General features: G+C 55.8%; 2 protein-coding genes across 2 annotated transcripts; both read left to right on the forward strand.

Annotated features, from left to right (window-relative positions):
- Window positions 1-7861: 7861 nt before the first annotated feature.
- On the forward strand, window positions 7862-8824 carry LOC102452084 (olfactory receptor 11A1-like). The gene has a single exon (XM_006130624.3). The coding sequence runs from the start codon at window positions 7862-7864 to the stop codon at window positions 8822-8824; it is 963 nt and encodes a 320-aa protein (XP_006130686.3).
- A 10179-nt stretch (window positions 8825-19003) lies between these two features.
- On the forward strand, window positions 19004-19987 carry LOC102452331 (olfactory receptor 11A1-like). The gene has a single exon (XM_006130625.3). It carries the CDS (start codon window positions 19004-19006, stop codon window positions 19985-19987), a length of 984 nt encoding a protein of 327 aa, XP_006130687.3.
- The last annotated feature ends 1951 nt before the right edge of the window (window positions 19988-21938 follow it).

Here is a 21938-nt window from a genome sequence, read left to right on the forward strand (position 1 = left end):
TTTAGGAAGACAAAGGAACCCCAAGAGAAGTCCCTAAGACGTCACCTTTCAAGCATGGGCTCCCGTCTCCACCCGGGGCCCAGCCGGGTTAGCGAGCCCGGGCCGAGAGGAGCATACCTGCTGGCGGGAACACAGCACCTCTCCGAACTCCATGCGCTGTGCCGGGGTTAGCTGGTCAGAGTGGGGAACTGAATCCAATGAGGTGTCGCCTCAGCCTCCGGGAGGAGACTCACCAGGGGATCCTCCCCCCCCCCCCACTGCCCACACACTCCAGCCCCAACTTCTCCCTGTCCCAGTACGGATTCACCGTGCTGACATGGTGCAGTCGGCGACTGAGCGCCCGGTTGGACCGTTCCACCACACAGTCACCTCACTGACCTGTCTGACGAGCCTGAAGGGGCCCTCGCAGGCGGCCTAAAGCTTGTTCTTCCTCACCGGGATGAGGAGCATCCCCTGGTCCCCAGTGGCGTGGGAGCGGGCGCCCGCAGCACGGCCATATCAGGCTTTCCACCTCCTCTGTGCCCTGGCCAGGTTCTCAGCGCGCTTTTCCCGGAAGGTCAGTACGTTCTCCACCACCAATCCTCATCCGGAGAGGCCTCCCCTCCCGTCGTTCCTCCCTCACCAGATCCAGGGGCCCCTCATCCTCCTCCCGTACACAACTCGAACGGGGAGGACCCCGTGGACCCTGGGGCACGTCCCTGCTTGCGAACAGCAGATGGGGTGGACACGGGTCCCAGTCCTGCGGGTGCTGGTGCATCAAGGTTTTCAGCATGCGCTTTAGCGTCCCATTGAACTGCTCCTCCGGCCCCTTGGACTGGGAGCGACACGCCGGACCCCACAAGGCTCCCGCACGGGCCAGCAGGGTCTGGTCTGTGAGGACCTCCGGGGGAACCCCGCCCTGCTGAAAAGGGCAGCATCTGCCACGGTGTCTGCCTGGATAGAGGGTAGAGCCACGGCCTCGGGGGTAGCAAAATCCACCCCCCCCCCCCCCGGACATATTTCTTCCCCGGCGGGGTCGCCCTGGTATGGGGCCCCACAACCTCCATCACCGCCTTGGGAAAGGCCCCTCTAGGATGGGCAGGGCCTCAAAGCTGCTTTACACTTACCCTGCCCCCCCCCAAGTAGGAGTCTCCAGCTGCCTCCTTCCCTCCCCACACTCAGGGCTCTCTGAGCCAGTTCATTTCCGGTCCAGGAATCGCTTCTCCCACTGGCACCTTTCCCTGCAGCCCTCCCCAAGGCCCTCAGCCTCTCCCAGGGCAGCTCCATCTGCAATTCCGCTGCTGAGCTGGGGGGTACAGCCCTGGAGGGTTGTGCCTCAGTTTCCCTGCCGTGGGCCAGAGGCTCTGGCCTTCCCCTGTATTATTCCACCCTTGGTCTTTGCTCCCTCCCTTTTGGGAGGGCCCACGTCCCTCGGTGCCTCTGGCTCCGGGTGAGCACCAGGGCGCTTTGCGTGCCCTCTGGCCAGTCCTCCCATTAGCACCTCCGTGGGCAGCTGGTCCTGCACCCCAACCTCTTGGGGCCCCTCCTAAGACCCCATTTCAGGTGTGTCCTCGCTACAGGCACCTTGACAAGGCCCAAACACTCCCCACAGGGTCAGGCCGGCAGCAGGCATTAGCCGGTCTGGGCCCCCCCTGGGGCCCTGCCAGTGTCACCCCCGCGCCCATGTCCCAGAGCCCCTGGAGGCTTCTTCCCCCCACCTTAATGGGGATGAGGAGGAGAGGCCTGGTGCCTAGGTAGCTTCAAAAAAAATACCGGACACACCTGATGTGGCCGGGAGGGGAGCAGGGCTGGTGGGGGGAGGGCTGGTCGGGGCAGCGGGGCTCTCCGGGGGAGATTGGGGGCAGCAAGCAGGAAGCAGGGTTTATTGGGGGGATCGGGGGCAGTGGGGCTGTCCAGGGGAGATTGGGGGCAGGAAGCAGGGCTTGTTGGGGAGGTCGGGGGCAGCGGGGCTGTCCGGGGGAGATCGGGGGGTAGCAAGCAGGAAGCGGGGCTTGTTGGGGAGGGTCGGGGGCAGTGGGGCTGTCCGGGGGAGATCGGGGGGGGCAGCAAGCAGGAAGCAGGGCTTGTTGGGGAGGGTCGGGGCCAGCGGGGCTGTCCGGGGGAGATCGGGGGCAGGAGGCGGGGTTTGTTGGGGGAGGGTCGGGGCCAGCGGGGCTGGCCGGGGGAGATCGGGGGCAGGAAGCAGGAAGCAGGGCTTGTTGGGGAGGTCGGGGGCAGCGGGGCTGGCCGGGGGAGATCGGGGGGGGCAGCAAGCAGGAAGCAGGGCTTGTTGGGGAGGTCGGGGCCAGCGGGGCTGGCCGGGGGAGATCGGGGGCAGGAAGCAGGAAGCAGGGCTTGTTGGGGAGGTCGGGGGCAGCGGGGCTGGCCGGGGGAGATCGGGGGGGGCAGCAAGCAGGAAGCAGGGCTTGTTGGGGAGGGTCGGGGCAGCGGGGCTGGCCGGGGGAGATCAAGAGGAGCAGGAAGGGGCAGGAGGGAGCAGGGCTGGTTGGGGAGGGGTCGGGGGCAGCAGGGCTGGCCGGGGGGGGTAATGGGGCTGGCCGGATGGGGTCGGAGGGATCAAGAGGAGCAGGGCTGGCTGGGGGGGTAATGGGGCTGGCCGGATGGGGTCGGAGGGATCAAGAGGAGCAGGGCTGGCCGGGGGGGGTAATGGGGCTGGCCGGATGGGGTCGGAGGGATCAAGAGGAGCAGGGCTGGCCGGGGGGGGTAATGGGGCTGGCCGGATGGGGTCGGAGGGATCAAGAGGAGCAGGGCTGGCCGGGGGGGTAATGGGGCTGGCCGGATGGGGTCGGAGGGATCAAGAGGAGCAGGGCTGGCTGGGGGGGTAATGGGGCTGGCCGGATGGGGTCGGAGGGATCAAGAGGAGCAGGGCTGGCCGGGGGGGGTAATGGGGCTGGCCGGATGGGGTCGGAGGGATCAAGAGGAGCAGGGCTGGCCGGGGGGGGTAATGGGGCTGGCCGGATGGGGTCGGAGGGATCAAGAGGAGCAGGGCTGGCCGGGGGGGGTAATGGGGCTGGCCGGATGGGGTCGGAGGGATCAAGAGGAGCAGGGCTGGCCGGGGGGGTAATGGGGCTGGCCGGATGGGGTCGGAGGGATCAAGAGGAGCAGGGCTGGCCGGGGGGGTAATGGGGCTGGCCGGATGGGGTCGGAGGGATCAAGAGGAGCAGGGCTGGCCGGGGGGGTAATGGGGCTGGCCGGATGGGGTCGGAGGGATCAAGAGGAGCAGGGCTGGCCGGGGGGGTAATGGGGCTGGCCGGATGGGGTCGGAGGGATCAAGAGGAGCAGGGCTGGCCGGGGGGGTAATGGGGCTGGCCGGATGGGGTCGGAGGGATCAAGAGGAGCAGGGCTGGCTGGGGGGGTAATGGGGCTGGCCGGATGGGGTCGGAGGGATCAAGAGGAGCAGGGCTGGCCGGGGGGGGTAATGGGGCTGGCCGGATGGGGTCGGAGGGATCAAGAGGAGCAGGGCTGGCCGGGGGGGGTAATGGGGCTGGCCGGATGGGGTCGGAGGGATCAAGAGGAGCAGGGCTGGCCGGGGGGGGTAATGGGGCTGGCCGGATGGGGTCGGAGGGATCAAGAGGAGCAGGGCTGGCTGGGGGGGTAATGGGGCTGGCCGGATGGGGTCGGAGGGATCAAGAGGAGCAGGGCTGGCCGGGGGGGTAATGGGGCTGGCCGGATGGGGTCGGAGGGATCAAGAGGAGCAGGGCTGGCCGGGGGGGGTAATGGGGCTGGCCGGATGGGGTCGGAGGGATCAAGAGGAGCAGGGCTGGCCGGGGGGGGTAATGGGGCTGGCCGGATGGGGTCGGAGGGATCAAGAGGAGCAGGGCTGGCCGGGGGGGTAATGGGGCTGGCCGGATGGGGTCGGAGGGATCAAGAGGAGCAGGGCTGGCCGGGGGGGTAATGGGGCTGGCCGGGAGGCCGGGGCGGGGCGAGAGAATGGTCTGGCGGGGAGCGGGACTGACCCAGGCACATGCAGATCCCAGGGCGCTGCCTGCCCCATGCACGGTCCTGGCGAAGCGCGAGCGAGTCCGGCTGCGACTCCACAACGCACTTGACCAGCTCTCAGGAGCAGGGACGGGGCTTCTCCTCCTCCCCAAGGCGTCGCTCCTGCGTCAGGTGCAATCAGAGGGTCCCAACGCCAATCGCGCCCCACCCCCCACCACCCCGCTCGCCGCAAACCAGAAAATACCAGCTATTGCACATGTCCGGTATTGTCTGAATTCTTTTTACTGGACAGAGGCCCAAAGACCGGACTGCCCGGTTGCATACCAGGCACCTGGCAGCCCTAGTGGTGCCCTGCCCTGCCCGTCCCTTTCCCCTAGCACAGCCGGCTGCATCCCCCTGGGCTGGTGTTGCCCCCTCAGGGTGGGTGCCCACCCAGTTGAGGCTCCGGGGGCTTTGCCTGGCTTCCATTTCCTTCCCCCTCCGGCATCGTGCCACCTTGCATCCCTTTTTCAGTTATAACCGTATTGCAGGGACATGGGCGCACGTTAGCCCTTACAGAATCCTAGAGCCCTAGAACTGGAAGGGATCTCGAGGGGTCATCGAGTCCAGTCCCCTGCCCTCATGGCAGGACCCAGCACTGTCTAGACCATCCCTGATAGACATTTATCTAACCTACTCTTGAATATCTCCAGGGATGGAGACTCCACAACCTCCCTGGGCAATTTATTCCAGTGTTTCCCCACCCTGACAGGCAGGAACTTTTTCCTAATGTCCAACCTAAACCCCCCTTGCTGCAGTTTAAGCCCCTTGCTTCTTGTCCTGTCCTCAGAGGCCAAGGAGAACAAGTTTTCTCCCTTCTTCTTGTAAAACCCTTTTGGATACTTGAAAACTGCTATCCTGTCCCCTCTCAGTCTTCTCCATTCCAAGCTAAACAAGCCCAATTCTTTCAGTCTGTCCTTACAGCTCATGTTCTCTAGACCTTTCATCATTCTTGTTGCTCTTCTCTGGACCCTCTCCAATTTCTCCACATCTTTCCTGAAATGCGGTGCCCAGAACTAGACACGAGACCCCGGCTGAGGCCGGATCAGCACAGAACAGAGCGGGAGAACGACTTCTCGTGTCTTGCCCTTCATGGCCTGGCAGCCAGAGGTTTACGTTTAATGACTTTGCTCACTCTGGAAGGGCAGGAAGCCTCTCTGGACAACCCTAACTGGGCTTTTGCATGCAATGGAGCCGTCTGGGAAATGGAGGAGAGGCTAGAAGTCCTGCGCCACTCAACTCCTTCCCTCTGACGTTAAGCGTTTGACTTTCCTAACGAGGTCCCAGTTGTCCTAGATGCGGAAACGTCCCAGGAGATTTCATCTTCCTGCAAGAAGGGTAGGAAAGAGACAGCAGAGACGGCCACTTTCACCCCAGGCACGACGCACACCACGTAGGTATCTGCGCTGGGCATCCCAGACAGGAATCTGCCGACTGACAGAGAGCAAACACGCAAGTACGTGGTGTGAAGTCGGACGGTAGAACCTCCATGCCAGCCCCGGCGATGCTGAGCAAAGGAGCCCAGCGTGAAATAGACTCTTTGTAGAGGTGACTCGGTCTCTCTTGCCCTTCCCAGGGAAACCAGGATTGCGGGTGGATGGGGCGGTGGATAACGTCCTTCCTCTCTGGGTTTTAGCTTTCAGGTTGGGGGGGAATGGCTGAGCTCAGTAGAGGCTGGACATTTGTAGCTGCAGAGACCTGGCTTTTCAGAGCACCCCTGTCCCCTCGGCCAGGTTGGAAAGCGCAGCAGGAAGAAGATAGTTTGGAGCCTCAGGAATGGCTCGATCAGACCCCTGAGCCACCCACAGCAGTGTCCTCCTTCCCGTCATTGCATCCACATGCCTCTTAAAAGGCAGGGGCCCCAAGCCGCGCTCTCTCCCCCACCATTCAATTACACCCCCAGGCAGGGGCTGGGAGATGTTTCCCTTTCCATAACGCCGCACGTTCTCCTTGCTTGGCTTTTGCATTCCTGGGAATGTCCCTCTGGTCAGCCACGTCCGTGCTCGGTCCTTTTAAATCACGGTGTGCTCCTCCTGGCTTGCAGGGTGCAGCCTGGACCAAAATACCCTCCCAGAGAACACGCTGCAGGGCTCTCTGAGCATTTGAATGCTCCGCAACGTGAGCGATTAGTGCAGCTCCATCAAGCCGGCCAACCTTATCAAAGCAAACAGGTGGCTGTTTTGCCCTGCACACAATTTCCAGCGCTCCCCATGCAGCTCTTCACATGGATGTAGCCTGTAGCTTGGGACTATGGGGATGCCATTTTTCCGAAAAAAAATCACTTATGTCCACCCTGCAATAGCGTTCTTTTGGGGGAAAAAATCAAAAGAGCAGAGGGGTTTTTCCGACATTGGTAAACATCTTTCTATGAGGAGGAAGCCTTTTTCCAAAAGAGCTCTTTCGGAAAAAGACGTGTGTGGATGGGGAAGAGGGAGTACTTCCAAAAAAAGAGGAAAGAGGAAAAAGCACAGGTGCCCTGGTGGCCACTCCATCCATAGCAATCACAGCTGACATGCGAGAGAGCATCCATTCAGAGTGGACGCTATCTTTCGAAAAAGCAGATCTCTTTTTGATGTGCTTTGGCAGTGTGGACGCTCTCTTTCGGAAGAAGTTTTTTTGGAACATCTCTTTCAGAAACGCTTCTTCCTAAAGAAGCCTGCAGTCTAGACATAACCTATCTGGCCTGATGTTGGATGGATAACTGGCTTGATAACCATTCTCAGAGAGTAGTTATCAATGGTTCACAGTCATGTTGGAAGGGCATAACAAGTGGGGTTCCGCAGGGGTCTGTTTTGGGACCAGTTCTGTTCAATATCTTCATCAGCGATTTAGATACTGGGAGAGAGAGTACGATTACTAAGTTTGTAGATGATACCAAGCTGGGAGGGATTGCAAGTGCTTTGGAGGATGGGTCATAATACAAAGTGATCTGGACAAACTAGAGAAATGATCTGGACAAACGGAGGTAAATAGGGTGAAGTTTAATAGGACAAATGCAAAGTGCTCCATTTAGGAAGGCACAATCCGTTTCACACATACAGAATGGGAAGCGACTGTCTGGGAAGGAGAACGGAAGGAAGGGATCTCGGGTCATAGTGGACCACAAGTTAAATATGAGTCAACTGTATAACACCATTGCAAAAAAAGCAAACGAGATTCTGAGCTGCATTAACAGGAGTGTTATGAGCAAGACACGAGAGGTCATTCTTCTGCTCTGCTCTGCACTGGTTAGACCTCAGCTGGAGGCTTGTGTCCAGTTCTGGGCACCGCATTTCAGGAAAGATGTGGACAAAGTGGGGAATGTCCAGAAAAAAGCAACAAAAATTCTTAGACCTATGAGGGAAGATTGAACGGTTATTACCAGGAGAAGGGAGAAAAATTGTTCTCCTTAATCTCTGGTGACAGGACAAGAAGCAATGGGCTGAAACTGCAGCCAGGGAGGTTGAGGTTGGATATTAGGAAAAAACTTTCAAACTGTCAGGGGGTGAAACACTGGACTGAATTGCCCAGGAGAGTTGTGGAATCCCCATCTCTGGAGATATTGAAGAGCAGGTTGGACAGACGATGGTCTAGATGGTGCTGGTCCTGCCGGGAGGGCAGGGGACTGGACCGGATGACCTCGCGAGGTCCCTGCCAGTTCTAGGGTTCCAGGAGTCTGTTTCGTGTCATGAAAACAGTGTCTGGAGAGAGTGCTGGTTGCTTTGAGCTGCTGTTTGTGAAGACCAAAAGCCTGCTGCAGACACGGAGCCGCGTGTCCACGTACAGTGTGAGTCGCTTTCCCAGTCATCAGAGCCAGCAGGAAAAGAAGTTAGGGGACATTTCTCTTTAAATCTCTCTTTCGTGTTCTCTTCCAGGGATGCTGGGTTCTCTCTGGGCACTACCCATGGCCAGTGCAGACTGGAGCAATAAAACCGTCACAGAGTTCGTCCTGCTGGGATTCGGGGATCTCCCGGAGCTGCAAATTCTTCTCTTCCTTCTTTTTTCAGCAATCTACGTTCTGACCATGGCCGGGAACCTCCTCATCGTAGCCCTGGTTGTGGCTGAGCAGCATCTCCACACCCCCATGTACTTCTTCCTGGGGAACCTGTCCTGCCTGGAGACCTGCTACAGCTCTACCATCCTGCCCCGGCTGCTGGCCGGGCTCCTGACGGGGGACAGGACCGTTTCCATCTGCGGCTGCCTTGTGCAATATTATTTCTTCGGTGTCTTTAGCGCCACGGAATGCTACCTCTTAGCCGTCATGTCCTACGACCGGTATTTAGCCATATGCAAGCCCCTGCACTACGGCGCCCGTATGAATGGCAGGATCTGTCTCCTGCTAGTAGCTGGGTCTTGGATCAATGGCTTTTTGCCTGTGACCGTGACTGCATCTTTGATGTCTCAACTGCCTTTCTGTGGCCCCGGTAAGATTGATCATTTCTTTTGTGATTTCTCCCCCGTGCTAAGCCTCTCCTGCAGCGACACCCGCCTGATAGAGTTTTTGGGTGTTGCCCTGTCTGGGTTATGTTCTCTGCCCCCATCTCTACTAACGGTGACATCTTACATTTGCATTATCACCTCCATCCTGAGCATCCCGTCCACCACGGGGCGGAAAAAGGCCTTTTCCACCTGCTCCTCCCACCTCATCGTGGTGACCATGTTCTATGGGACCCTGATGATTGTGTATCTCCTCCCCAAAACTCCAATACTGCGAGACCTGAACAAAGTGTTCTCTGTCTTCTACACTGTTCTGACCCCCCTGGTCAACCCACTCATCTACAGCCTGAGGAACGCGGAGGTGAAAAAGGCCCTGAGAAAGGCAGTCGGCAAATGTGGATTTCTCAAGAGTGTGAGGTCATTGAACTAGAAAATGTACTGTCCGTGGGAAACTGACTTTAATGTTGGGTGTAGTGTGATCAGTTCTTCAGAACAGCTAGTGGTGACGTGTAGGATGGTAAAGGGGTTGCTACCCTGATAGTATGATAGGAGAAATCTGGACTGGGTCAGCATCATTGGGTGATGTTCCCTCTCATCTTTTCCATTCATGTGCAGATTTTTCATGTGAAGAATAAATTTTGTTGTGCAGTAAGGTATGTGTGGATGTGCACCACCAGTAGAAACACAAACCTAGCTGTGGGGCTCTGCTAATCAGCTGGGTGGCAGCTCTCGTGAGCAGTTGCTCAAGTGCCCAGCTTACAGGAAACCCTCACTCCCGACTCTGCTGAAATAAATGGCAAAACTCCCATTGACTTCAGCAGCGCAGTTTCACTTGTTAAAACAACATGTCCTCCAAAGGTACATCCCCAGCGTGGTGCCTGCTTTGCACAGTGCAGCGTCAGTCGGGTTGGTAGCATTGCATTTTAGTACACACGTATCGGTGCATGTTGATTTCTCTAGACACACACGTGTGACAAAATCACAGAAAGCTGCACCCAGCCAAGAACGAGAAATGCTGCTTGGGGTCCGGGCTCGTGGCTTTGTCCATTTCGGCAGGTGCTGTGGACAATTTGTGCTTCTGCGGTTAGAAAGCTTTTGTCCTGAGTCTGTGTCCCGAGTCGTTCAACGAGTGTCTAGTTCCATTCAGCCCCGAACCCTGCGGGACGAGGGAAGGAGCTGGCTGGCTAGTGTCGGCCCCAGGTTGGTTGTTTCCAGTTCGGGGTCACAAAGGGACTTGGGCACCACTCACAGGTGCAGGTTCCCGCGAACCTTTCTCCTGTTGGTTAGGCCCTCGGCTCAGCGCCCCTCCAGACGCCTGTACCCCTCCAGACGCCTGTACCCCTCCAGATGACTAACCCTCCAGATGCCTGTAACCCGTTCAGGAGTCCAATGTGCCCTGCGTACCCCAGCTTCACCGCACTTGAAAGTGACTTGCTTACACAACCAGACGTGCATGGTACACCGTACAGCACGCTCCCTGGGAAATGGCTCCTTTTGCGTTTTTACCACCCAACTGTAAAGCCAGCCAAGTGGAGTATAAATACCGCGTGGACATCCCAGCATAGAGCAGCACAGTCTGTCACAAAACAAGGCAGATCTCTGGCTGACCCCGTGGGCTGACCTCTGCGTACCCCCCAAGGTACATGTTCCCCTGGCTGAGGGCCACCTGCGATGTGGGAGGCCAGAACTCAATGCCCCGGTGCAGAGAAAAGATTTGAACCTGGATCCTTGTCTCTCAGGAGAATAGTTAGGGCGCTTTCTGAGAGTTTGGGGTGGGGGCGCTGCCTGGGGTCTTGGGGTAGAGGGTGCAGCTCTGCTTCCTGGTGGCTCTAGTGGGGCCAGAGGTCTGATGGCCCATGACTAGTTGGTGTGTTTGCTTCCCATTCATTAAACAGAATTTCTCCAGGGTGGGAAATGTTTGTGTCCCTGGCCCCTGACCCCAATGGAAAAATACCTAATTCAAGATGGATTCCAGCACCAGGTGGCATGGTCACATGTCTTTGTAGGACCAACCACGGCTTAGTCCTACAGGAAACACAAGACTATTCACAGCTCTTGAGCACTGGGCCATTACGTTCACTGACTAGCACGAACGGCTTTCACTAGAAGACCTAGATTAATAAACACAATTACACTTTATATTTCTAACATCCCATACAAGAGTGACACATGCTCACACAGAATACACACATCCCGGGGATCACAAGCTCTTCAATAATAGGCTACTTGCTCTGTTTTGCATAAAACATAGTTGTTATACATATTCGCAGGGGAGAGATCACTTGCCTATTCCCTCTGGGGCACCTGGCATTGGCCACTGCGGGCCAACAGGACATTGGACTAGATGGACCTTTGGTCTGACCCAGTCTGGCTGTTCTTCTGTTCATTCAAAACATATTCCATAAAAATATGGGGGTGCACTGTCCCTCTCCCCAACAAAAAATTGTAGAGGATGGCAGTTTTTATCTGAAAGTGTTTTCATTTTCAGCAAGTTTGGGTCAGAGTGTTCAATGTTCAGATGATTTTTTTTTTTTGGATTTTTGACTGTTGAAAATTGAAAAACAATTGGTCAAAACTTTTCCAAAACAAGAACACATTCCGACCAGCTGTACAGATCACAGCCTGTTGTGACGTGGTGAGGAATAAGATGTTGATACTGCGTGAAATACAGGGCAACAGAAGTATTTCCAACGTCGCATAGATGATATTCCACTATTTTCTTGTGGTGCACCATCCCGTAGACACAGAAGGCCAAGATTTTCAGAGGCTGCTGTGAGATCTGCAAGACCCAATACCCTTCAGTGTTGAGAAAGGGCTTCTAAATCCCCTACGCAGCTTCAAGAATTTTAGTCATTGGCTTCTTCACGTTTAACTGAGTCCACAGCTAGAGTGGCATCCCCTTCGAAGTGTAGAAAAGGCCTTCTCCATCCAAGGATTCTCAGCTGTTTAACTACATCAGAACTTGTCTACATATAGGGCCTGGAAATCTATTCTGACTTTATTTCAAGTAGCACAGAACCCCATTTGTGGACGCTTGTTTTCTTTTAAAAAGAGGCTTGTTTTGGCTTTGTTTATGTCAGTCAGGAACACATGTAAGCTAAAAAATGGGAGAGGCTCAGACAAGAGCTAGGAGAATATTTCAAAGCTGGAAAACCTGCCTTTGAGGAAGAGGTTTAAGAAGCTCCATGTTTCCTTTATCCAAGAGAAGGCTACGGGTAGAGCCGATCCACAGCTTCTCTGTAAAAAAATGTTCCAGTCATAAAATTCTGACTCGTCAAAATCAGAACTTTCCTCTGAAAGTTACCCCCATCCTGCCAACGTTTCTCCCACTACAGACAAGCCCTAGATTAGCCAATAGACGATGCTACTGATGTTGCTTCAGGTTCTTACAATCAGGCAGTTGTATTTTACCAGAGAGCATAATTAATTATTGGAACCACTTCCCTAGTGATGTGGCAAACTCCCCATCACTTGGAGTCTTTGCCGCAAGACCAGTTTCATGCCTTTCTAATGGATACGCTCTAGTTTGTATGAAATGCACGGCTTGGTGAGGGAATCAACTGGTCGCGGTCCGTTGATCTAGTCTGCAGGAGGTCAGAGTTGATTTGCTAATAAGCCTTCTTCCCTTACAATTTATCTTGAGCTTTCCTGGGTAAAACCCACTTCATCAGACGAATTGGAGTCATTGTGTGAATCAGCCACTCATAGCCTACAGGAAGGGTGTCCACACTGGGGTTTGCACCAGTCAGACTAAACCGGTTTAATTAAAATGCTGCATCTGTGTGTGTAGAGAAGGGCTCCGTTTGGCCCCAAGTGACGTTAAACGCTGGGCTGTTTCTGTGATGGACAAGGCTTGGAAAACAGAGAGAACGTGCAAGTGCTTAACAAACATTAGCTGTCAATACAACTAGGAAGGATTCTTTCCAATTCCCGGGAGACAGGCCATGAATTTAATGAGCCCATTTGAGATCCAGCGCGCCGAGCAGCCCAGGGACTCTCCTCTCCAATGCCGTGATTTCACGTATAAAGAGCATCCCTTGCAAACCGTCCGTGTGGTCAGAACACGAGCCAGCTGCACACCCGCGGTTAGACGTCTAGTCCACCTGCAGGTAGGGCGGCTAGCAAAGCGTGCGATGTGTTTCGGTTCTAGAGCCCGGGGCTTGTTCTGATTTCAATGAGACCTGGCTGCTTGGTGAAAGTAGAGCTCCTTAACAGCCTGGCTACCAGCCTGCACGCCTGGCTTGTTCTCTTGTGCATTTCCTTCTGTTTCTGAACCGAACAGGGACAGGACAGCGGTGGCAAAGATGCCAGTACCCTGAGCCTGCCTGAGACTGGCCAGGTAAGTGCCTGCTGTTTACTCTGGTCTCTATAATGCGCCATGTGAGACAGGCCAGGAGGGAACGGTGGCAGCTGGCAAGAGAGACAGTTCTACAATGCTGGCTGCTTTCGAAAGGGACCCTGTAATGGGGGATCCCTGCATGTCGAGTGCCCGACTTTCCCCCGGCCTTAAGGCTTGGAAACGCCGCAGGATTCCTTGGAGAGTCTGACCTGCAATTGTCCAAGTGAGGAGCCAGTGCAAAACAGCCAATTTCCTGCATTGCAACAGGCCCCGGTTCTGACCTTCACTTCAGGAGTAGAACTTCATCCTGGCTCCCTGCAGCATTTTCTTCTCCAGCTTCCCAGACGCAGGCTGGCCCCAGAAACGCCTCTTCCTTTCTCATCCCTTTGGTCACGCAATCCCCCTAGAGCCCTTCCTACCAGTGTTGCTTCTTGTCACGGACTTCCAAGCTCTACAGAGTTCTATGTCCCCCGCCCCTTGGTTATCTCTTCCTCTCGGCCCCCGACCCGCCACTAACAGAACCAGCCTCACCCGCTCTCTTGCCGGATTCTCACCCAGCCACCCCTCTGCCATCTTCCACACAGCCACCTATCCATTGTCCACCCTCACCCCATGAGAGCCCCTCTCCACCCCTAGCCCTGTCACTCTGGGTTGCCGAATCTAGCTGTGAAAGATACATCCATGAGTGTGTGTGTGTAACTCACCTTCACCTGACCTCTGCTACTTGTCTGTCCTTAAACTGGGAGCTCCTCAAAGCAGGAATTGTCCTCTTAGGAAAGTGCCTAATGCACCGGGGGGCATTCTCCTCTTAGCATAGATGCCATCCTAGATATTGTTATAGATTTACATATATTAGATATTGGCATAGAGAGGACACGTATTAAGTTTGCTGATGATACCAAGCTGGAAAGGGTTGCAAGTGCTTTGGAGGAGAGGGTCAGCAAGTTTGCAGATGACAATAAGCTAGGGGGAGAGGTAGATACGCTGGAGGGCAGGGAGAGGGTCCAGAGTGACTTAGACAAATCGGAGGATTGGGCCACAAGAAATCTGATGAGGTTCAACAAAGACAAGTGTAGAGTCCTGCACTTGGGACGGAAGAATCCCAAGCATTGGTACAGGCTGGGGACCGACTGGCTAAGTAGCAGTTCTGTAGAAAAGGCCCTGGGGGTTACAGTGGATGAGAAGATGGGTCAACAGGGCGCCCTTGTAGCCAAGAAGGCTAATGGCATATTAGGTTGCATTAAGAGGAGCATTGCCAGCAGATCCAGGGAAGTGATTATTCCTCTTTACTCAGCTCTGGTGAGGCCACATCTGGAGTATTGTATCCAGTTCTGGACCCCCCCAATTACAGGAAGGATACGGATGCTTTGGAGAGGGTCCAGCGGAGGGCAACCAAACTGATTAGGGGGCTGGAGCACATGACCTACGAGGAGAGGCTGAGGGACTTGGGTCTGTTTAGCCTGCAGAAGAGAAGAGTGAGGAGGGATTTGGTAGCAGCCTTCAACTACCTGCAGTGAGGTTCCAAACAGGCTGGAGAGAGGCTGTTCTCAGTAGTGATGGATGCAGAACAAGGAGCAATGGGCTCAAGTTGCAGGTTGGATATTAGGAAAAACTATTTCACTAGGAGAGTGGTGAAGCACTGGAATGGGTTACCTAGGGAAGTAGTGGAGTCTCCATCCCTAGAGGTGTTTAAGTCTTGGCCTGACACAGCCCTGGCCGGGTTGATTTAGCTGGGATTGGTCCTGCCTAGCGCAGGCGGCTGGACTTGATGGCCTTCTGAGGTCTCTTCCAGCTCTGTGGTTCTATGATTCTAATTCAAACTGATCTGGACAAACTAGAGAAATTATCTGAGATAAATAGGATGACATTCAATGAGGACAAATGCAAAGTGCTCCACTGAGGAAGGAACAATCCGTCTCTCACACACAGAATGGGAAGCGACTGTCTAGGAAGGAGTATGGCAGAAAGGAATGTAGGGGTCAGAGTGCACCACAAGCTGAATATGAGTCAAAAGTGTGGTGATGTTGCAAAAAAAGCAACACGATGCTGTGAGCAAGACACGAGGAGTCATTCTTCTGCTCTACTCTGCGCTGATTAGGCCTCAGTTGGAGTATTGTGTCCAGTTCTGGGCACCACATTTCAAGAAAGATGTGGAGAAATTGGAGAGGGTCCAGAGAAGAGCAACAAGAATGATGAAAGGTCTAGAGAACAGGAGCTAGGAGGGACAACTGAAGGAATTGGGTTTGTTTAGTTTGGAAAGGAGAAGGCTAAGAGGGGACATGGTTGCAATTTTCAAGTATCCAAAAGGGTGTCACAGGGAGGAGGGAGAAAAATTGTTCTCCTTGGCCTCTGAGGATGGGACAAGAAGCAATGGGCTTAAATTGCAGGGAGGTTTAGGTTGGACATTAGGAAAACTTCCTGCCTGTCAGGGGGGTTAAGCACTGGAATAAGTTGCCTGGGAGGTTGTGGAATCCCCATCTCTGGAGATATTGAAGAGCAGGTTGGACACACACCTGTCAGGGATGGGCTAGATGGTGCTTGTCCTGCAGTGAGGGCAGGGGACTGGACTTGATGCCTCTCAAGGTCCCTTCAATTTCTAATGTTCTATGACTTCATGGTGCTCATATTCCCATTGTTACCACGATGATTATAACAGCATGCTACCCCCATGTCTAGCTCCTCAGGTGGTGTCAATTAGCATAACCCCATTGATTTCACAAGAACTGCACTGACTTCCCCCAGCTACGGACCCATGCTGCTGCCTCCCTCTTCTGTCATGCCACCGCCCTCTGCGTCCGGGAAGCTACAGCGCTGTGAGATCCGTATCTGGCTCAGAACGCATTCTCGTGAACTAGAGAAAATGCTGACGTCACAGGGCGTCTGGCAATGGACACCAGAGGAAGCGGCGCAGAGCCCAAGTATGGACTAAGCGCAGAGATTAAGGAAAGCTGTCTCTTGGGAGGAGGGGGAGAAATCTGTCACCCTCAGAACAAAGTTCAGTAGAACCAGGCTCCCTCGGTCCTCGCAGTTGTGGTGTCACAGTCGTTTCAGTTGTAGTTACATCGCCAGGGTGTGAGGGCTTTGTTCCTCACGGCTGTGCCTGCACGTCATCCTTTCTCTCGCATGACACAACTGCAGAGGGGCTCTACTGCCAAGGGCCCCTCTCAACCCCTGGGCTCCTAAATATCTTTGAAAATGCGGTCCCTGGGTCCTTTCAACATTGCCCCACTCTCCAGGCCACTGAGGAGAACACGCCCTTCATGCCTCTGACACGACTGTATTTCTCTCCTACAGAGAATCCGTATCAGCCCTCCACCAGCATTAGGTGCTGCCCCATCATCTCACCCAGAGCAGATTTTCAACCAAGTGCCTTCTAATTGAGAGGTAAGCGTTGATAAGAACACAGACGGGTCAGAGCAAAGGCCCGTCCAGCCGAGTGTCCTGGCTGCCCACTGTGGCCAGTGCCAGGTGCCCCAGAGGGAGGGAACAGAACAGGGAATCATCCAGTGACCCCTCCCCTGTCGCCCATTCCCAGCCCCTGACAAACAGGCCAGGGACACCATCTTTGCTCAGCCGGGCTAACTGATGGACCGATCCTCCATGGATCCTCCATGCATTTCTACGGGTTGGCTGCGTCTAGACTGTCACTCGGGCTCTCTGGGCTGGGCTGGGCGGGGGCTGACAGGCCCTGCGGCCACGCTCTGGGCTCCGAGCCGGGAGCTCCTGGCCAGGGAACAGTTTGGCCCATGGGAGAGTTTGATGCTGTTTGACTCGGGGCTTTCTCTCCCCTGCACCGCCCCTCCCCCAGCAGCGGGACCCGCTCTGCCCTTCCGACAGACCCTGTGCCCCATGGATCAGCCCCACTGCACCAAGCTCCTCTGGTGCCTGTTACAACAAGCGCCTCCGTCAACATGGGAAACATTGATTCCAATGGGAGTTAGGTGCTTTAACTGCTTCAGTGTCATTTCCAATCCCAAAAGGAAACTATTTGCATCATTAGGTTGTCACCGAGGGGTGGGGAGCCACCGGGCCCTGCCCCCCCCCCCCCAGCCAGATGGGAGACTCAGCCAATGGGGAGAACAGGAGGGATATTGGGTCCCAGGGACCCAGCGTAGCACAGACTGGTCAGCACGGGGACCAGGAGCAGCCAGTACAGCCCAGCTTGGGGAGAGGGGCCCAGAGCCAAGGCCCCCTCCCTGTATCCTGAGCCAGCTGAGTCTCCCCCACACAGCCCTGCCTCCTCCACTGCCCAGCTTCTGGGGCAAAAGGAGCTACCTGGTCGCTCCCCCTCCCAGGCTCATGTTACAGAGAGCCTGGGCCATTGGGTATGTACAGGGCCTGGGGCAGCCCCCCTCAGAGAGAGTCACACCTGAAATTCCCATCGCCAGCTAGGTATTGGTGCAGTGCCCAGGGAAACTGAGGCGCGCACACGGGGATTCCACCGGACAGTAGAAATTGCATCACAACAAAACAGTGAACAGAGCGAATACCATGCCCCCTTTGTCACGTAGGTGCCTAAGGACCGTTGGAACCCTGGCCCCAAATGTTTTGTCTAAGATGAGGAGAAATGTCGAGGGTTCAAATTCTATGCTTGCATAGAATCATAGAATCATAGGACTGGAAGGGACCTCGAGAGGTCATCGAGTCCAGCCCCCCGCCCTCAAGGCAGGACCAAGCTCCACCTACACCATCCCTGACAGATGTCTATCTAACCTGTTCTTAAATATCTCCAGAGAGGGAGATTCCACCACCTCCCTTGGCAATTTATTCCAATATTTGACCACCCTGACAGTTAGGAATTTTTTCCTAATGTCCAATCTAAACCTCCCCTGCTGCACTTTAAGCCCATTACTCCTTGTCCTGTCCTGAGAAACCAAGAGGAACAAATTTTCTCCTTCCTCCTTGTGACACCCTTTTAGATATTTGAAAACCGCTATCATGTCCCCCCTTAATCTTCTTTTTTCCAAACTAAACAAGCCCAGTTCATGAAGCCTGGCTTCACAGGTCATGTTCTCTAGACCTTTAATCATTCTTGTCGCTCTTCTCTGTACCCTTTCCAATTTCTCCACATCTTTCTTGAAATGTGGCGCCCAGAACTGGACACAGTACTCCAGCTGAGGCCTAACTAGTGCAGAGTAGAGCGGCAGAATGACTTCACGAGTTTTGCTTACAACACACCTGTTGATACAACCTAGAATCATATTTGCTTTTTTTGCAACAGCATCACACTGTTGACTCATGTTCAACTTGTGGTCCACTATGACCCCTAGATCCCTTTCCGCCATGCTCCTTCCTAGACAGTCGCTTCCCATCTTGTATGTATGGAACTGATTGTTCCTTCCTAAGTGGAGCACTTTGCATTTCTCCTTATTAAACCTCATCCTGTTTACCTCTGACCATTTCTCTAACTTGCTAAGGTCATTTTGAATTATGTCCCTATCCTCCAAAGAAGTTGCAACCCCACCCAGCTTGGTATCATCTGCAAACTTAATAAGTGTACTCTCTATCCCAATATCTACATCATAGATGAAGATATTGAACAGTACGGGTCCCAAAACAGACCCTTGCGGAACTCCACTTGTTATCCCTTTCCAGCAGGATTTAGAACCGTTAACAACAATTCTCTGACAAGTGGCTGGCACCCAATAAAAAGGTCTGGGGGCCCGGAGCCACCGACGCAGGATGGGACATTATGCTCAGCGATTGAGAAGTGGGATTTCTGTAGCTGACGTGGAATTGCACGCCACTCTCCTACATGCCCACAGAGTAAACATCGGTGCTTTCAGTGACAGGGCAGGGAGGCGCTGGGCTGGGTTCCCTAGGGAGGGGGTGGAATCTCCGTTCCCAGAGGTTTCTAAGTCCTGGCCTGACCAAGCCCTGGCTGGGATGGTTGAGTCGGGATTGGTCCTGCTTTGGGCAGGGGCTGGACTCGGTGCCTCCTGAGGGCTCTGCCTGCCCTGGGAGTCTGTGATCTCGGTGGGAATATTCAAAGTACCCTACTAGACTTTGACACTCAATTAATGGGAACTTGGCCCCAAATCCCCTCGGCAGTTTTGGAAAATCCCAGCCACCACTTCCATGGGCAGTCGCTCCTCTCGTTCGGTGGCTGATCTAATAGGAGCAGTGAGGCATTCCGGTTCCTGCAGTACATGGTGTCGGGAGACGAGAGCCATGTACTGAGGCAGGGCTGCATTACACCGGCCGGGTCTGGTCCCCGAATCGCTCGGTCTGTGCTTGATTTGCGCTGTGCTTTCCCCAGACGCCGCGCCCATGGCAGACGCGGAGAGGGGGAACCAAAGCCACGTGACGGAATTCATCCTCCGGGGCTTCCACATCCCCTACCCGTTCCGCATGGGCCCCTTTGTGCTGGTTCTGCTCACGTACCTCACCACCATGGTGGGGAACACCCTGATCATCGTGGCGGTGCTGGTGGACCGAGGCCTGCACACCCCCATGTATTTCTTCCTGGGGAACTTGTCCTGCCTGGAGATCTGGTACACGTCCAACCTCGTCCCCAGGATGCTGCAGGGTCTCCTGGCCGAGAAGGGCGTGGTGATCTCCTTCGGCGGCTGCATCGCCCAGCTGTATATCTTCGGCTCCCAGGCAGCCACCGAGATCCTACTGCTCACGGTGATGGCCTACGACCGCTACCTGGCCATCTGCCACCCGCTGCGCTACACGGCCCTCATGAACGGGAGGGTGTGCGTCGAGCTGGCCTCCTGCTCCTGGCTCGGCGGCTTCCTCTTCAACCCCATCATCATGGCCTGGATTTACAGGCTGCGCTTCTGCGGCCCCAACGAAATCGACCATTTCTTCTGCGACTTCCTGCCCCTGGTCACGCTCTCCTGCAGCGACACCCGGCTCATCACCTTGGCCGCCTTCCTGCTCTCCAGCACCGCCACCCTCATCCCCTTCCTGCTCACCCTGACGTCCTACGCGCTCATCTTGGCGGCCATCGTAAAAAACCCGTCCCGCGTCGGGCGGCGGAAGGCCTTCTCCACCTGCACCTCCCACCTGATCGTGGTCAGCACCTTCTACGGAGCCCTGGCCATTGTCTACATGGTGCCCACAGCCAGCACAGCCGTGAACCTCAACAAAGTCTTCTCCCTGCTCTACAGCCTGGTCACCCCGCTGCTCAACCCCCTGATCTACGCCCTGCGCAACAAGGACGTGAACGAGGCCCTGCGGACAATGGCTGCGCGGCTGGTGGGCTCCCGAAGGAGGGGGAGGGGGAAAGAGAAAGCGGGGATTTAAAAACGGAAACCACAGCAGGACCTCCGCTGCGAGCCCCTCGGACACGGAGGCTGTTCGCAAGGCTGAAATGTTTCTTCCTCTGGACACAAGGTTGGGGCTGTTCTTTCACGCGCTCGCAACGGAAAGTTGACTTAGCAGAGCTCCGCACGCGGAAGAAGCTGCTTTCCCTTTGTGGTTAGTACATTGTGGTTAACGGAGCACTGTGCGGTTTGCTTTCATGTTGGGGGCAGGTTGTTGTTACCTCTGTTGCTGCCTGATTAACAGCCTCTCTCCATCCTCTTTGGAACCCCCCTTCAGGGACGTGCAGGCTGCTCTCAAATCCCCCCTCACTCCTCTCTTCTGCAGACTGAACAAGCCCAAATCCCTCAGCCCCTCCTTGTAACTCGTGCTCCAGCCCCTGGTCGGTTTGGTTGCCCTCCAAGGCATCCACAACCTTTTTGTAGTGGGAGGCCCAGAACTGGGTGCAATACTCCAGATGTGGTGCCGAATAAAGGGGAATAATCACTTCCCTAGAGCTGACGGCAATGCTTTTCCTAATGCACCCCCATGAGCCGTTAGCCTTCATGGCTCATCTGTGGACTCATCCTCAGCGTCTCACCCACTGGAACCCCAGGTCCCTCTCTGCCGAACGGCTCCGTAGCCAGTCGGTCCCCAGCCTGTACCAATGCCTGGGGTTCCTCCGCCCAAGGGCAGGACTCTGCACTTGTCCTTGTTGAACCTCGTCAGATTTCTTGTGGCCCAGTCCTCTAATCTGTCTAAGTCACTCTGGACCCTCTCTCTGTCCTCCAGCGTATCCACCTCTCCCCCAGCTCAGTGTCATCTGCGAAGTAGCAGGGGTGCAACCCCTCCCCTCGTGATCTGAGATACTTTTGTTAGTCTCTAAGGTGCCGCAGGACTGCTCATTCGTCTTCGGCGTGTGCCCCCCATGGCTAGAGTAGCGAGGGGCTTGCTGCCCATGGGGACACGCTACCAGGGCAGATTGTGGGGCAGTGCTGGTACCTGGGGATACAGGTAAGGCAGCTCCCGGGGCTTTTCACATGAGCGTCTATTGATTTCAGGGGGGCCTAGCTACCACGGCCCATCTGCAGATCCCATGATGCGCCCACACAGGGAGTTACGCGTTAGAACCACAGTGCTGAGGCAGGGCCGCTAAACCCTCGGCCAGCCCCGAGAGGCTGTTCCTCAAAGCCGCCAGGGACCCCCTGGTCCAGCGCGTCGTGGCCCTGGGCGCTGGGACACTGGTTTGCTCACGTCTCACCACTTCCGCCCCTCGCTCCTTGTCCTGCCTGCCGCGGGACCAGGGACCCATGGGCCCCTGCGCCCTTTAGAACAGCCTGGAACCTATTTGCTCCCTGGCAGCCGCTCCCCTCTGCCTTCCCGGCTCGGGACCAGACCGGCCCCCGGGTCGAACGTTTCCCTCCCAGGGCAGGGCTCTCTGCCTTTGCTCGCCTCTGGACTCTCTCCGGTTTGTCTGCGGACACAGGCAGGCCACCAGGGGTGGGAGGCAAAGGAGGCAGTGGTCCCAGAAGGGTAGCGGCGGACGGAGCCCCAGGCCCTATAAATCACTGGGGGCTGCCTGGGGCAGGCGCACGGCTCCACCCCACCTCTCCCCTTCTGACCCAGGCCAGGGAGCAGGGCCCCCTCCTCCACCTAGGGCCCGGATGGCTCTACCCCCATTGGACACGGTCCAGCAGCTGAGGACTCCCCGGTGCCCAGAGACAATGGCCCCCCCAGCCCTCTTAGCTCTCCCTCCAATGAGAGCAGCCTCTCGCAACTACCACCGCCATTCACGCTCCGTTCGGGACCCCTGCAGCCTCCGGACGCAGGGCCACCCCCGGCCCGGCACTCCCCTGCTCCAGCCATTCCCGGCTAACTCTGGACTGCCCGAAAGGTGAACGCGGCGGCCCCCCGTTCGCATGGGGAGCGGCTGCATTCTCCCCAGACCCGCCGC

The sequence above is a fragment of the Pelodiscus sinensis genome, chromosome 30 (assembly GCF_052426305.1).
Source record: "Pelodiscus sinensis isolate ZL-2025 chromosome 30, ASM5242630v1, whole genome shotgun sequence".
Classification (NCBI taxonomy): domain Eukaryota; kingdom Metazoa; phylum Chordata; order Testudines; family Trionychidae; genus Pelodiscus; species Pelodiscus sinensis.

Coding starts and splice junctions, on each gene's coding strand:
- LOC102452084 (XM_006130624.3), top strand. CDS start 7,862: ATGGCCAGTGCAGACTGGAGCAATAAAACCGTCACAGAGTTCGTCCTG.
- LOC102452331 (XM_006130625.3), top strand. CDS start 19,004: ATGGCAGACGCGGAGAGGGGGAACCAAAGCCACGTGACGGAATTCATC.